The 15,294-nt window shown below is 43.3% G+C and overlaps 1 protein-coding gene across 2 annotated transcripts in view; it reads left to right on the top strand.

Moving 5' to 3' along the window:
• Positions 1–15,294, top strand: part of Dpys (dihydropyrimidinase) — an 88,986-nt gene that overhangs the window by 19,174 nt on the left and 54,518 nt on the right. For both annotated transcript variants that reach the window (NM_022722.3, NM_001164466.1), the window contains exons 5-7: positions 10,166–10,322; positions 11,292–11,433; positions 13,989–14,131. In NM_022722.3, the coding sequence (NP_073559.3) occupies positions 10,166–10,322; positions 11,292–11,433; positions 13,989–14,131 (442 nt within the window). The remainder of the gene's footprint in view (positions 1–10,165; positions 10,323–11,291; positions 11,434–13,988; positions 14,132–15,294) is intronic.

Here is a 15,294-nt window from a genome sequence, read left to right as displayed (position 1 = left end):
TTTTTTTGAAGACACTATCATTATCTTAGCATCTTGGCATTATTGAAAGGATGGAAATGGCAAGACTGGATTTGCTAAAGCCTTCACTGGAGACTTGGCTAGCTCCCATTTCTGTCTGTCAGCCTTTCTTTGAGCTTCGTGGCTTTGGCCACATTTACTTTCACGTCTACGAAGCTTTCTTCAAAATTCTAGACTGTAAGTAGGTAGTAGTGACTTAAAATTTGGAATAGTATCAATTATCTTCCAACCATGAAAAATGAGTAACAGCTCATGTAAATGCTACCTGCCACCAGAGTTTTGTTAATAATTGTCACTTCAAATAACAATTTTTTTGTGCCTGGCTAGTGCTTTTAGTGACACTCCAGGGATGTCTCTGCCAGCCCCTTCTCCTCTCCGAGGCTGCAGAAGGAACTTGGGAGCTGTCATTACAATTGCAGTATGATTATCTTTGTTACCAACACAGCACAATTGTTTTCTTTTTCTCTCTGACTGATTTTACCATCTGGAATATTCTCATTTTTTCTTCATCATAGAGATACAGAAATTTCATGAAGCCCACATTGGGTCATACGATTGAAATAACCCCCCTTCATGTTTAATCTGAAGGCTGATCTTAGGTTCTGAACTTTTCTTCTGTCGTTTCTTCCATATTTATTTTCTTTGTTTACATTCCCAGTATTAACTCCTCCAGCATCTTCATCTCTTTCCAGTTTTTCTTCTCTTTTCACCTTTTAAAAAAGTCAAGTTTTTGTTCTGTCTTGTTTGCTTTCCTTTGCCCTTCCTATGGACTTTTGTCTTGGGAATATTTTCTGTTTGCTTGATACCTTATTCTTATTTTATGCCAATTGGTGTTTTGCCTGCATGTATGTCTGTGTGAGGGTGTCAGATCCCCTGGAACTGCAGTTACAGGCAGTTGTGAGTTGCCATGAGGGTGTCGGGAATTGAACCCAGGTCCTGTGGAAGAGGAGCTGGTGCTCTTAACTGCTGGGCCATCTTTCTAGCCCTCTCTCTTTTTTCCATATCCTTTTTCTAAGAATATTGATGAGACTTCAAAATTCTCTTTCATTTTCTGTTTGTTTGTTTTGTTGTTGTTGTTGTTTTAACATAAATTCCTAGTCTTTTTCTCCATGGTTAGGAGCACTTTCTCTACAAACACAAGGACCTGACTTCTAACCCTCAGCGTGCTCATAAAGAGCCAGCAATAGACATCTGAGTGTGTGACCCCAGCATTGGGAAGGCAGGCTGGGAGACAGAGACTGATGGATCTCAAAAGCTTCCTGGCTAGCCAGCTTAGCAAAGAAGGCAAGGCAAGCTCCTGGTTCAGTGAGACACTTTGTCTAAAGGGGTGCATACAGGCAGACACCTGACTTCTTCCTCTGACCACCACAAATGCAAACTCACGTACGTGCACCACACACCATATACCACACATATACAGCACACATACACAACACACACATACTTAGTCTTCCTTTGGTGTGATCTATGGTTTGGTTTTTCTTTTAAAGAAATTTTATTTATTATAATGTGTATTGTGTGCTTATGTGCACAGGTCTATTATGCACGTAGATATATACATGACACAGTGCACACGTGCTTGTCAGAGGATAACTTTGTGGGCTCTCTTCTTATACATTTGTGTGAGTCTTTGGGGATCAAACTTAGACCACCAGCTTGTTCTGCAAGTGCCTTTACCTGCAGAGTCTGCCCACGATTATGTGGTGTTCTGTAAACATCTGGTGGCTCTTGGCTGTCACTGCACCCATGTGCAGTTCAAATGCACAGTGTGAGGAGCAGACATGCATTTCTTCTCTGAGTAGATCTGTCTCCTGAATGAGCTCTGTGAATAGGAAACGCCTTTGGTGAGCTACAGTATACAGGTATAAGGTTTTTACTCAGTGGTATCAACACATTATGAAGGCTGACACCCCCCCCCCCCCACACACACACACAGAGGGGTGGTTTGAGGGCTCTGCTAGCTGACCCTCTCCTCTTCCCCTTCCTTACTGTTCACCAGAATTACTGTCCTGTTTCCCTCTGCTCATTTGAATTCCGAGCGCAATTCTCTGCTCCTCTCATTTCCCTTACCTGTTAGTCCATCCCATGTGCTTTCTATCGTCCTCAGAGCCTTCAGAGCCTCCCAGCATCCGTGGCTCCTCTTCCTTCTCTGAGTCAGATGGATTCCCTCCATCTGAGCCTCTTCATCTGATGCTGCCATGGACTGGGAAAATTATATTCAATTCCGCAACTTTAATCCCAGACTCAGGCTTTCCTTGTGCTGGAAGGTTAGTATTTTCCTCTAGCCTTTGTCCCCTATGATAAAGAAGCAAAAGTGTGTTGTGTCCGGCCAGCAGATCACAGCCTGGGTTCTAGCCTGGAAAGGCATTCTGGAAACCTGGAAGAGAAGAGGGGCTAGGCGGCGAGATAAAGAAATGCAGCTAAGACAGGCATTCTGATCAAAGCTCAACTTTACTGTTCCGCATGCAGTTATGAAGCAGGGGAAGGGGCCCGATTCCCGCCAAATAATCTCGGGGTCCAGTAGCAGGGTGACCACATGTGTGGCTCCAAACAGCAAAGCAGCACGTTCCAGCAGTGGGCGTGGCAGAATGATTGAGTGGAAAGCTCCACCCCTGAGCAAGCAGGTTTCAGGCTAAGGAAGGGGAGACGACCAGGCTGAGGGAGGGGAGACTACAAAAGTGCAATGACAGGAGAAGGAAGGACAATGTCAAGGTCAAGTCGCCTGTCTTAGTCACTGATATAGTGACCACAGTGACTTACAAGGGAAAAGATTTAATGAGGGCTGGCTTACAGTTTCAGAGGGCTAGTCCATTATCATCATGGCAGGAAGCCTGGTGACACATAGGTAGACATGGTGCTGGAGGGGGACCTGAGAGTTCCACATCAGAAGGAAGAGAGTGACCCTGACCAGGCTTCAGCTTCTGAGACCTAAAAGTCCATTCCCTAGTGACATACTTCCTCCAACAAGGCACACCTCCCAATATTGCCCATCCCCGTGAGCCTTTAGGGCCATGGCCATTCAAACTACCACATCTGACTCCCTGCTCTCCATAGTAGATCATTATGAAAAAGTCTCCATAGTCTATCTCAAAGTCTACTCTGAGACTCAGGCAATCTCTTGACTGTAATCCCCTGTAAAATCAAAATGAAAAGCAGATCACATGTTTCCAACATATAATGGCACAGGACATACATTATGATTCTAAAGGGGAGCTTACTGGACCAAAACAAGACCAAAAAACAACTGGGCAAACTCCAAAGTCTGCATGGCTTGGTCTGCATGACCATGTCTGATGTCAAAGGGCTCTTCAGACTGTTCATAGCTGAGTTACCTTTGACCTTGGCAAAGAGGGGATGTCCATTTCATTCTTAAGTCTTGCTTGGCCTGAGGTAATTAAATCAGGTGATTTCCCACCCACACTTCTTGTGTTAAGCCACTTGTGCAAAAAGGAAGCACCATAAATCTGTCCCAAGAGTTATCTCAGAGAACCCAGGCTAAAAATTAGACATACCCCCTGGTGGTGTGACTCACTCACAAGGAAGTTCTGCTCAGCTCAGCCCAGATCTGACCTACTCCCTATACTCCAGTTTGAGATGGGGTTTCTATTTCTAGCCTTGATTTCTATTATTATTATTATTATTATTATTATTATTATTATTATTGTCATCATCATCATCATCATCATCATCATTATTTTACAGTCTAGTCGTTATCCTCCATCCAGCTCGCCCCTCTGACAGTTCCTCACCCCATTCCTCTTCCCCCTGTCTCCAAGAGGATGTTTACCCCCAACCCCTCAGTCCTCTCCACTCCCTGGGGCCTCAAGTCTCTCAAGGGTCAGGTGCATCTTCTCTCACTGAGGCCAGACCAGGCAGTCCTCTGCTGTATATGTGTCAGGGGCCTCATACTAGCTAGTATACGCTTTCTGGTTGGCTCGCCTTGATTTCAAGATCCTCCTGCTTCAGCCTCTAGAATTCTTGGATTACAGGTACAAGTGATGGTCTAGTCTTTAGCCAAACAGTGCATGTGCTGATATGAGCCGTTGACATCCCTGATTATTCTCGTCTCACTAGCTTTCACCATGCACATACCTTTCTAGCCACTTTGCTGCACAAGGGGTTCTCAATGACCCTTTAGAAAGCACACTGTGCTCATCTCCCCAGTCTACCACCAGAGCTTGGATGCCATGGATTCTGCTGTTTTGTTTAGAGTGGAGGTGTAGTCTCTCAGTAGCTTAATCTGCCTGTTATTGTTTCTCCTCTGTGATTGAAACATCAACTATAGCCCACTTGTGGTGGTTTGATTAGGAATGTCCCCACAGACTCCCATGACTAAATGCTTTGTCATAGGGAATGGCACAGCTAGGAGAAGTGGCCTCCCTAGAGTAGGCGTGACCTTGCTGGAGGAAGTATGTCCCTGTGGGGGCAGGATTTGAGGTCTCAGAAGCTCAAGTTAGTTCTCTTCCTGCTTCCTGTTGGTCCATTTGTTGAGCACTCAGCTCCTTCTCTAGCACCATGGCTGCCTATGTGCCTCTCTGTTTTCTGTCATGACAATAATGGACTAAATCTGTGAACTGTAAGCCAGCCCCAATTAAATCTTTTCCTTTATAAAAGCTGCCTTGATCATGGTGTCTCTTCACAACCATAGAACCCTAACTGAGATAGAAGTCTATCCTTAACCTGTTTTAACGTATCTTATTAAAATTCAACCTAATTTTATACCCAAGCTCCCGTCTTTACGGGGCAAGTACACGTCTTGTTTGAACATATTGATTAAACATTTTATTTTTGCTTTTCACAAAAACCAAGTTAAAGGATGCAAATGTGCTGTCCCAACTCTGGGTTGGATTTGTAAATTAGAGTGAGGCCCCAATAGTTCCTCAGACACACATTGGGAGCTGGGCCTTGGGGTTGGTTTGCTGTTTATTTGTTTGTTTGTAGTTGTTTGAACTGGTCTTGGTTTTCCTATAGCACAAAGATCCATATCTACCCAAGCTTTCTGTTGCAGGACATAAAGTTCTCACACAGAGGTTGGGGTAGTTCCCACTTTTCAACTCCGTCCTCCACATATTCTTGTTTTTAGAAGACCAAAGAGAGATTCATAAAAGGCCACATCCTCTCATGCTCTTTATTGATGAACAGCAGCAAGCCAAGTCTTGTTTCTTCTATACTTCAGTGCACTGACTCTCAGTGGCCAGGGTAGGGGAGGCTGATGTGTGGTTGAGTTCAGGAGAATTTGAATGTCACCTTGTCTCTTCTTTCTTGGTCTTATGCATCTGATTACCTCATTGCCTTTTAAATTTAGAAAAAGATATACTTCAAAGCAGTTGAAAACTGGCCATTTAAGAACATTTCAAAATCTGGAATTGTGTGGCTCTGAGGGAAACAGCATTGATAGAAGGTGTAGATTTCTTAAGGTTCCTGATACACAAAGTACCACAGCCATAGTGCAAGCAATAAGGTCCTGTTTTTCCAGAGTACTGAAGATGAGAAACCTGAGAGGGCAGTGTCAATAGCACCAGTGTTTTCTGAGCTGTGGATGAAGCTAAATCCCAGGTCACATTCCAGGCCATGTCCCAGGGAATGTCTCAGGGTGATGTTCCAGGCCATATCCCAGAGAATGTCCCAAGGTGATGTCCCAGGCCATGTCCCAGGTATCCCAGGGTGATGTCCCAAGCCATGTCCCAAGACTCTCTTCTTGGTTCATTGGGAGGCTTTTCTCCTTGGCTTTCAATGTGTCCCTGTTTTTTGGTGTCTATATTCCAACTCCCTCTTCTTTTCAATGCCAGTCTTACTAGATTAGGTTCCACCCCAAAGGCCTCACTTTAATTTCACTATCTCTATAAAGACCTTATTCAATATCTTTGAAGACTTCAAGAGCTGAATTCTGGTGTGTGGTGGCTTGAATGGGAATGGTCCCCAGAGGCTCATATATTTCAATACTCAGGCCCCAGTTGGTAGAACTCTTTGGGAAGGATCAGAAGGTGTGGTCTTGTTGGAGAAGGCATGCACTAGAGGTAGGTTCTGAGGTTTCAAATGATCATTGCTGTGCCCAATAGATTCTCTCCTTCCTGCCTGTGGTTCAAGATGTGAGCTGTTCCTGTTGTCATGCCTTTCCTCCTCCATCATGGACTCTAATCCTCTCCTACTGTAAGCCCAAATAAATGCTTTCTTCTAAGAGTTTCCTCAGTCATGGTGTTTTTAATCACAGAAATAGAAAAGTGACTAGTCCATGGTCAATTTATAAACATGAAGAGACCCCAGGTTTCCAGGGCCTGCTATGTACTTTTGTATACATCATGGTTGTTGGTTTTATTTATTTTTTGTTTGTTTGTATTATGGGGATGGTTCATTTGTTTTTTTAACCATCACAAATTTACTATACTAGAATCATATTGCAATCCCATTTCCTAGATAAGAAAACTAAGACAAAGAACATTGATTCATCATATGCAAAGCACAGATATACAACATCAGGATTTGAACTCAAGCCTCCATTTACTACCATCCTGTCTCTGTTTAATTTTCTTCCCAAATGGTGTCTTCTTTTGAAAAAATAATATTTTGAATCGGTGTAGCTCAGCAGAGCTTCACCCTGTTATTTACAAGGAAAGTTATTTTGAAAAGCATAGCTATCTTCACGCTGTAGTTCAAGCATCTTCCCTGACACCTGCAGTTCATCCTCCTCCCCTTTCAACTTTCACTCATAGCTCTCAGGATGCAAGGCTCCACCCACTCTGTCACTTCTCACTAATAAGGCTGTCTGGTGATCAAGAGAGTCCTATGCATTCAAAATGCCTCATAGCTCAGAGATCTTTAGGATCTCTCAGAGATATAAATGCCGTTAAGTGGGAGATTGCAACAGGATGATAGAGTCTTTGCATTTGGTCCCATGTCCAAGGATAGAGAAAGACAATGGAGAGTAAATGTGGATAGAGAGGGAACAACCTAACAAAAGGTGCTAGGGAAGAAACAGGTGATAAAGACACAAGAGTTATTAGAACCATGAGGATGCAAACACAATTAGAAGAGGACCAGATGGAAGCCAGACACAAGTGCTGTTCACAGCCACCTGCAGTACAGAGCAAAGGAAACCAGGAAGGGAAAGTGGGTTACCACTTGGTCACATCCACAGATAGTTTGTGCTTGGCTGAAAATGTTTAGGAATGTATGCTCTCCCCCCGAGAATGAAAGTATTGCTTTTCTTGTAACAATGTGTGTATGGTCCTATATCAGAGGAGGAAGCCTTTAAGTCTGATTCCGTCACTGCCCATGTGTGGCAGATCAGTTCGTTTCATTGAGCATCAATTTCTTCTTTATCAAAGCATCGTGAGGTGTTGCTGTGACGTCAAGTGAAGAGATATGAAAGTTCTACAGTCCATACCTGTGGTCTCGATCGCGCTTGCCGTATTTTTAGATGTGCAATTAGGTTGAAGTTTTGTGGTTTCATACTTTAGCTTATGGACTCCTGGACTCTATCTTCCTTCTTTACACTTTTTGCATGAGGTTTGTTCTTTTAAAAGTTGAGGAGGGGAGCAATGAGCCATTAGGAATTTTTATTTATTTATTTATTTATTTATTTATTTATTTATTTATTTATTTTTGGTTTTTTGAGACAGGGTTTCTCTGTATAGCCCTGGCTGTCCTGGAACTCACTTTGTAGACCAGTCTGGCCTCGAACTCAGAAATCCACCTGCCTCTGCCTCCCGAGTGCTGGGATTAAAGGCATGTGCCACCACACCAGGCTTATTTTTAATTTTTTATATTCACAAATATGTAATGAGAATAAAGTTGAAAATACACTCCTTAATGAAGAGCTTGTGCATGCTAAGAAGGTAGCTTGTCACATCTGAAAGGGGCTAAGGCCTTCTAAGGAAATTACCTGTCATCCAAGTTAGAAGCAGCCCTGGCAGACTCTGGTAGATGTTGACATTTATTTTTTCCTGAGAGCTATTAAGATGGTAGAAGTCTGGAAACTGCATTCCCATATCATTTCGATGTGCCAAGTGACTGAACAGAACATGTGACAGGACCTTTCCTTGGTGATGAAGCACCAAGGAAAATCCTGAGTTGGCATCTCATGGAGCGACTGCAAATCAAGTCAGTGTCTCGTTGCCCAAGCAACTGGGAGATGTGCTCTTGAAACAGCAAATTCTCTTTGGAGTTGCAAATAGAGGCTGCGCCTGTCTTAGTATCTCCAAGTAGAGACTGCTACCTCTTAGCTCACTACACATAACCGATGTTTATCCTGCCTGCCACAGAGGGATACTAAAGTTGCTTCTCTTTTCTAGGAATAAGCCAGTAAGGACCTGGGGTGGTGTGGCATTGAGTATATCATGGAGTCGAAGCAGATCAGCAGTGGCTGGGTCCTGAGGGACCCCTTTCTTGCATACGTGGCACTCAGGTCAAGCTCCTGGGCTTCAGCAAGCCTGGCTGTAACTGTTCCTCTATTTCCTAGGCTAGCTGGAGAAAGAGGCTGTTTTGCAGGAAGGATAATTTGTGAGATAATAGGGTGCTACATTCCATTTTGAGGACTGTGGCAGCTGGTGGCCATCCACTGCATGTGCTCTCTAAGGAAATCAGTTAATTTCAGTTATGTATCTGAATCGTAACTAAAATTCAGCATCTGGTCAACTAAAGTGAGCTCATTTGGCATGCTAGAATCTCCTCACCATTCTCTCTCTCCCTCCCTCCCTCTCTCTCTCTGTCTCTCTCTCTGTCTCTCTCTCTCTCTCTCTCTCTCTCTCCCTCCCTCCCTCCCTCTCTCTCCCTCCCTGTCTCTCTCTCCCTGTCTCTCTCCCTCTCTCTCTCTGTCTCTCTCCCTCTCTCTCCCTCCCTCCCTCTCTCCCTGTCTCTCTCCCTCTCTCTCTCTCTCTCCCTCCCCCTCCTTCTCCCTGTCTCTCTCCCTCTCTCTCTCTCTCTCTCCCTCTCTCTCCCTCTCTCTCCCTCCCTCCCTCTCTCCCTCTCTCTCCCTCTCTCTCTCCTTCCCTCCCTCCCTCCCGCTCTCTCTCTCTCCCTCCCTCTCTCTCTCCCTGTCTCTCTCTCTCCCTCTCTCCCTCTCTCTTCCTCTCTCTCTCTCTCCCTCCCTCTCTCTCTCCCTGTCTCTCTCTCTCCCTCTCTCCCTCTCTCTTCCTCTCTCTCTCCCTCCCTCCCGCTCTCTCTCTCTCCCTCCCTCTCTCTCTCCCTGTCTCTCTCCCTCTCTCTCCCGCTCTCTCTCTCCCTCCTCCTCTCTCTCTCTCTCCCTCTCTCTCTCTCTCCCCCTGTCTCTCTCCCTCCTCCTCTCTCTTTTGATTGCTTGCATGTGATGAGGTTGATGCCAGTGTATCTATTATTCTGACAAATGCTAATCAGATAGGAGCCTGATTTTAAATTCAAATTCACTGTGCACTATTAAGTTTTCCAACATCGCATGCTTTGGATGTCCTCATTTGCATGATTTTTAAGTGTGCATTTCAGGCTACAATTTTATTATCTGAGTGTTCTTTTATTGAATATAAGTCTTCTCAGAAAGGTCTTTTTGAGAGTGTGAAAAGGTTATCAATCAATCAACAGCAAAGATGTACTATGGTTGGAGTCCATTGGCAGTATTAATAGTAGTTTATCATCTGGCTAGATGGCATAAAAATTGAGACCACTGACTCAAAATTCCTGGGTTCAAATCCTACCTCCTTCAGTCTACAAATACAAAATGTGTATAAAGTATCTGTAGAGAAATTACATAATCCTGTAGTTTTATCTTTTAATTAAAATAGTGATAGCATTTACCCAATAGAATTTTAAGATTGAATTACAAATGTAGCCCCCAGCATCCTCTGGGTTTTGCTTCAGTAACAGTGGAGAATAATCCAAGATGGTTTTAATAACCTCACTTGGAAGGAGAGCATGCCATTTGCATTCAATCTAATTGACCCAAACAAATCCCATAGCTGGGAGAATGATCTATGCCTTACAATGCAAATGACCTGAATACACTAGATGCTCGGTAATTATCAGCCATTGTCTGGTTCACAAAAGTGAGGTGTGGGGTGGGATTCTTTTAAGTTATAGTATCATCCTCTCCCGACACAGAGAAGACTCTCTGTGTGATTGTCAGATGTTTTTCTTAAACCTGCATTCAGGGACTGAATCCTGCCTTTGAACCTTCCAGGAAATGTGGTCTATGGAGAACCAATTGCAGCGGGTCTCGGCACTGATGGCAGACAGTACTGGAGTGAAGAATGGAGCCATGCAGCCCACCATGTCATGGGTCCCCCACTGAGACCCGATCCTTTAACACCTGGCTTTCTTATGGATCTGTTGGCTAAGTAATAATTTTTCAGATGACTGTAAAGCATTTGGATGGGAGATAATTCTTTGGATGGAGGAAAGCTTGTCTTAAATCTGTAGATCCAAGGACCTTCTGGTCTTCTGCTCTGTTTGAGCCATGGTATAGGAGGAGCAGAATACACTGGACTTAGAATGTTTAAGCTAATATGGTCTAGGGACTAGTTTGTTGCATGGGTGATTTCCCTTTCTCTTCATTCTGAACATTTTAGCATGCCTTGGTCACATGTCCCCAGATTTCAATTGATAGGGAACATTTCACAGTAGACTGGACAAGAACTAGCTTGTCCCCTTTCCTTTAACTTCCCCCTTCCTTCACACTTCTATGTCCCAGGGATTATTTATCAGCCAAATTGGGATTTTTATCCCTGGTGACAGAGCTGTTCTCAGCCAGTCTTACATTAGTGTTCATGACAATATGGACATCTGTCACTGGGCTGCTCTGGAAGACCTATCTCCATTGTCATAGGTCACCATGAGGATATCTCTGGGGTATTCTACTCACAAGAAATATCTACCTACATGTTCCTAGTGAGCCTGCTGTTTGTATTGCCAGGGCCATACAACTATCAGTTTCTAGATAGGACAAGCTCGAAGCCATGGGCTCATAAGTCTTGATGCAGAGTCTAGTGGGCACCCTATCATCTCATAGATCATTTCTTCCTCAAACTAGCCAGCTTCTTCCTATTAGGTTAGGAAATTGAGAAACAATAAAAGTCAGACTTGTGAAGGATTCTGCACCATAACACTTATGAGTGAGTTCTCAAAAAGTGCTTCTAAAGATAGACTGAAGAGAGGTGAACTGTGTACCTAGGAATTCTACTCACACCCCTCCCACTGCTTGGCATCCCATGGAGGAGACAGGAGGCTAAGAAACACCAAGGGTGTCCTGTTCCGTGTGCTTTCTTCTCACCTCATCATTGCCTTTCTTCCTTGTTCATTCTCCACAGTGGCGATTTGACCACAACAGGGAGTGACAACTGCACTTTTAACACCTGCCAAAAAGCTCTAGGGAAGGATGACTTCACTAAGATTCCCAATGGGGTGAATGGTGTCGAGGACAGGATGTCGGTGATATGGGAAAAGGGCGTGGTGAGTTTCATGGGAACGAGTCTGGGTTCACTCAGGATTAAGTTGTTTGGAGATCTCTCTGTCTCTGTCTGTCTGTCTCTCTCTCATGTGCACACACACACACACACACACACACACACACACACAAACTGTGAATCACCGCAGTCACCATCAACTCCACCCCATGCCCTTTCAGGGCATTATCAGCAAACAAGCAATTGGTTTCTCTACACAGCTCAGCTCAGAAGTGTTCTGTCATTTGTGCAGAGACATCAGGGACCAGTTTAGACTGGGTCCAGATAGGCTTCTTCTTCATGTGTCATTAATATAAATATTTGAACTGATAGGAAAATATATGAATGATATTAAATTTGCTGTCAAAGTTACATAGATAATGAAAGCTGTGGGCAAAGTGAGTTTTAAACTAATAATAAATGAGAATGAATAAAAAGTTTCTTCCTAAGGATAGAGCAAAATCCCATAGGCAGAAGTCAGGTGTGAACCCAGCTATCCAGGTGCCACTGTACAAAGATCTACACAAGACTAGGTAGACCCAAGATTCTCCCTGTCATGCTTTTCAAAGATCCCTCTCTTACATTTACCATATTTCACACTTGAGAATTCTCCTTGATTGTTTCTCCTACATCCAGTGCCATTTCTAACTCTCATTGCTCTTCTTGGAGTTTTCAATTGCTGTGATTAAACATGATGACCAAAAGAAGTTGGGGAAGAAAAGGGCCTTTCTGGCTTACACTTCCACATCTTAGTTCATCATTGAAGGAAATCTGGACAGGGACTCAAACAGGGCAGGAACCTGGAGGCTAGAGCTGACGCAGATGCTCTAAGTGATAATGCTCCCTGGTGTGCTCATGAGGGCTTGTTCAGCCTGATTTCTTACAGAATCCAGGACCTGATGGTATCACCCAACTTGGGCTGGGCTCTTCCACCATCAATCACTGATTAAGAAAATGCCCTACATTCCGATCTTGTGGAGGCATTTTCTCAATTGAGGTTCTCTCCTTTCAGATAACTGTAGCTTGTGTCAAGTAGCCAGCACGTCCATTATGTACTGAGTCCTATTGATTTTACTTTTCAGAATGCCTCCTTGTTTCCACATTCATGACTATTATAACTTGGAGGCTCCAATTTTGTTCCAACCATTCCCATAGTCTCAAAGCAGATTTCCCTATTCTCGGGGATCACTTGCTCCGCTGTTCCATCCTGCTCTGTAAGTGAAGCTCTGTGCACATTAATTCCTTCTCAAAAATGCATTAGCGCTGTCTGTTACCAGGAGTGTTTAAGCAATCAGTTTCATGCAAGGGTCTTCAAAACATCTCTCCAGTTCTAGCTTCTGCTGATCTTCCTCCTCACCCCTCCTTGTCACTCTAAACTCTAACCATCTCTCATGATTCTCCCTCTTCTTCTCCTTGATTAAATATTCTAAATTATAATGCAAATTTCCTCCTTACACTTGTGCTATTACAGTAAATATATGAAAGATTTTCATAATCTATTCTAGTTCCCACTATATTTATATACGTCTTTAAATATGGTCTTTAAAATAATTGAGTATTCATCCAGTTGGAGACGGGATAGGGGGTGGGGAGGAGGTGTGGGATGTGAGCAGTCAGAGGGTGAATGGGGGGCGGGAATGGAATATGGAGTGTAAAAAATGAATTAATTAAAAAACTAATTGAGTATTTTCCAATAACATGCATGAAACTGTATAATTTTCTGAAACAGTAAAATGATTTACTTCTGGGACAACTAGAAATAATAAACAAATCTTTAAAGGCAGTCTTGTCATATACATATATAAGCCCTATAAAGATTCTATGTTAAAATTTTTTAAGCAGACTTTCCATGATTTATTGCTTCACATAAATTTAAATTATATAAAATTGTGCCTCTTGTGTTTATCTTTTATCTTGTAAAGGCACTGCCACATCATTTAAAAGCATCATCTTATGTCGACTATGTAGTGTTTTACCTAATATCCACCTGATCATCTCACAGAGTTAAGTCTGCAATACATGAAGTAGATAATAAATATTGTTATGGCAGTGAGAACTTTAAAGGGGAATGGAAAATGCCATTATCAGCTTGTAGCTATCGTATGTAGTAATCTTGGATGATTTGGGGACAGATGGGAAAGAAATAGTAGGGTTGTCTTTTACTCTGATAGGAGTTTTGGAAAGCAACCTTCAGGCTTCTGTACACCCTCATCTTTGTCAATGGTGCTGTGACTGGTTTATACTGCGCATGCACAGACGTAGTTCCTTTATGTAGGGAATGAGGTACAGTTCTTTTTTGTGTGTGGTTTTTCGAGACAGGGTTTCTCTGTGTAGCCTTGGCTGTCCTGGGACTCACTCTGTAGACCAGGCTGGCCTCGAACTTAGAAATCCGCCTGCCTCTGCCTCCCAAGTGCTGGGATTAAAGGCGTGTGCCACCACTGCCCGGCTATGAAGTACAGTTCTGTTTGGATTAATAGCTGTCCGTCCTTCACTTTTATCCTCAGAGGAGGGGTTAGTGTTTGATCATCATAACAAATGCATCTTCTTTCAATTGTTTTACAGCACAGTGGTAAAATGGATGAAAACAGGTTTGTGGCAGTTACCAGCACAAACGCAGCCAAAATCTTTAATCTTTATCCGAAAAAAGGAAGAATAGCTGTAGGCTCAGATGCTGACATTGTGATCTGGGACCCAGAAGCAACAAGGTAAGTCTGAGATTTTGTGTCACCAGGTTTTACCCTTGAAGAAAAGCATTTAAGTTGCAAAGCAATCTCACCTAGGCCTTTCCCAGCATGTGTGCTAGGTAATTTCCTTCTCTGTGCTCAGGAATTCTAAGCCTGTGCGGAAGATAAAGGTGTGGATCGACAAATGTTTCTTTGTTTTTCTTGGCACAGAGGATGCCAACATTGTGTAGGATGGATATGTATAGAAAACCAATATGAGTTTGCTATCCCTGTGCCTGGCAAAGGCCCGAATTCACATGGGGGGAAAGTGCAGAGCCCTGAAGAAAAGAAAAGGCTTAATTTGAAAAAGAACTGAATTGGAAACTCAAAATAATTACAGCCTTTTAAAAGCTTTTAGATAAAAAGATTCCAGCACAAAAGACATCACTTTTAGTTAGCCAAACTTTCCAGATGAACTCAGCCTCAGCCTGCTGTTCCCGTAGGCTTAAGCCCTTTCTTTTCAATTTCCATAATTCTATGTTAATATTGTGGGTCTGGCAAACTCCACCAATTCAAAAGAGCATTGATGGACGTTGAATTTCTGCTAGATTCTTCTTGTAGGATATGTCCCCAGCAGTGCTTGTTTGCTCATGTCCTTGGGGTAAACACTGCTAAGGAGGAAATTCTGCACACAAACATGTTGTGTGCACAGTGTGTGTACATGGAAATTTGATGGTCCTTCTGCCTTCACTATATGGGATTTATTCAAGGTCCAGTATGTTTGTTTCTATTGTAGTTAGCAAAAGTGCATAGTTTTTAGGAAGTGATATTGTTACACAGATACAGAAGTACCCTTGGGCCACCCTCTGGGAAAAAGATGGCCATTTGGAATTTGGAACATGAAGGATGCGCCTATGGCTGAGAGCCTAGAAACAGGCCCCAGATGGTCTTTTTGTGGTTGGCACTTTCCTCAGGACACTCACTGTCCCTACCTAGGGATCAGTTTGTGGGATTGGCAGGCCATTGGTCATGGCAGGTAGCCTTTGGCCAGCACTCCAGTGCATCACCTCATTGCTGCTGTAAAATTCACCGCCAAGCAGTAAAAAGCTGTGTGAGAGCCTCAAGTCAGGAGACATCCTGGGATCAGAGCCAGTCACAACCCGAGGCCTTTGTCCTTATATTGAGAGAGAAAGTTATGTTTAAAG

This window comes from Mus musculus, chromosome 15, assembly GCF_000001635.26.
Source record: "Mus musculus strain C57BL/6J chromosome 15, GRCm38.p6 C57BL/6J".
NCBI classification, from domain to species: Eukaryota; Metazoa; Chordata; class Mammalia; order Rodentia; family Muridae; genus Mus; species Mus musculus.
The sequence above is the reverse complement of the archived record's forward strand: the minus strand, read 5'-3'. Positions and strand labels throughout refer to the sequence as shown.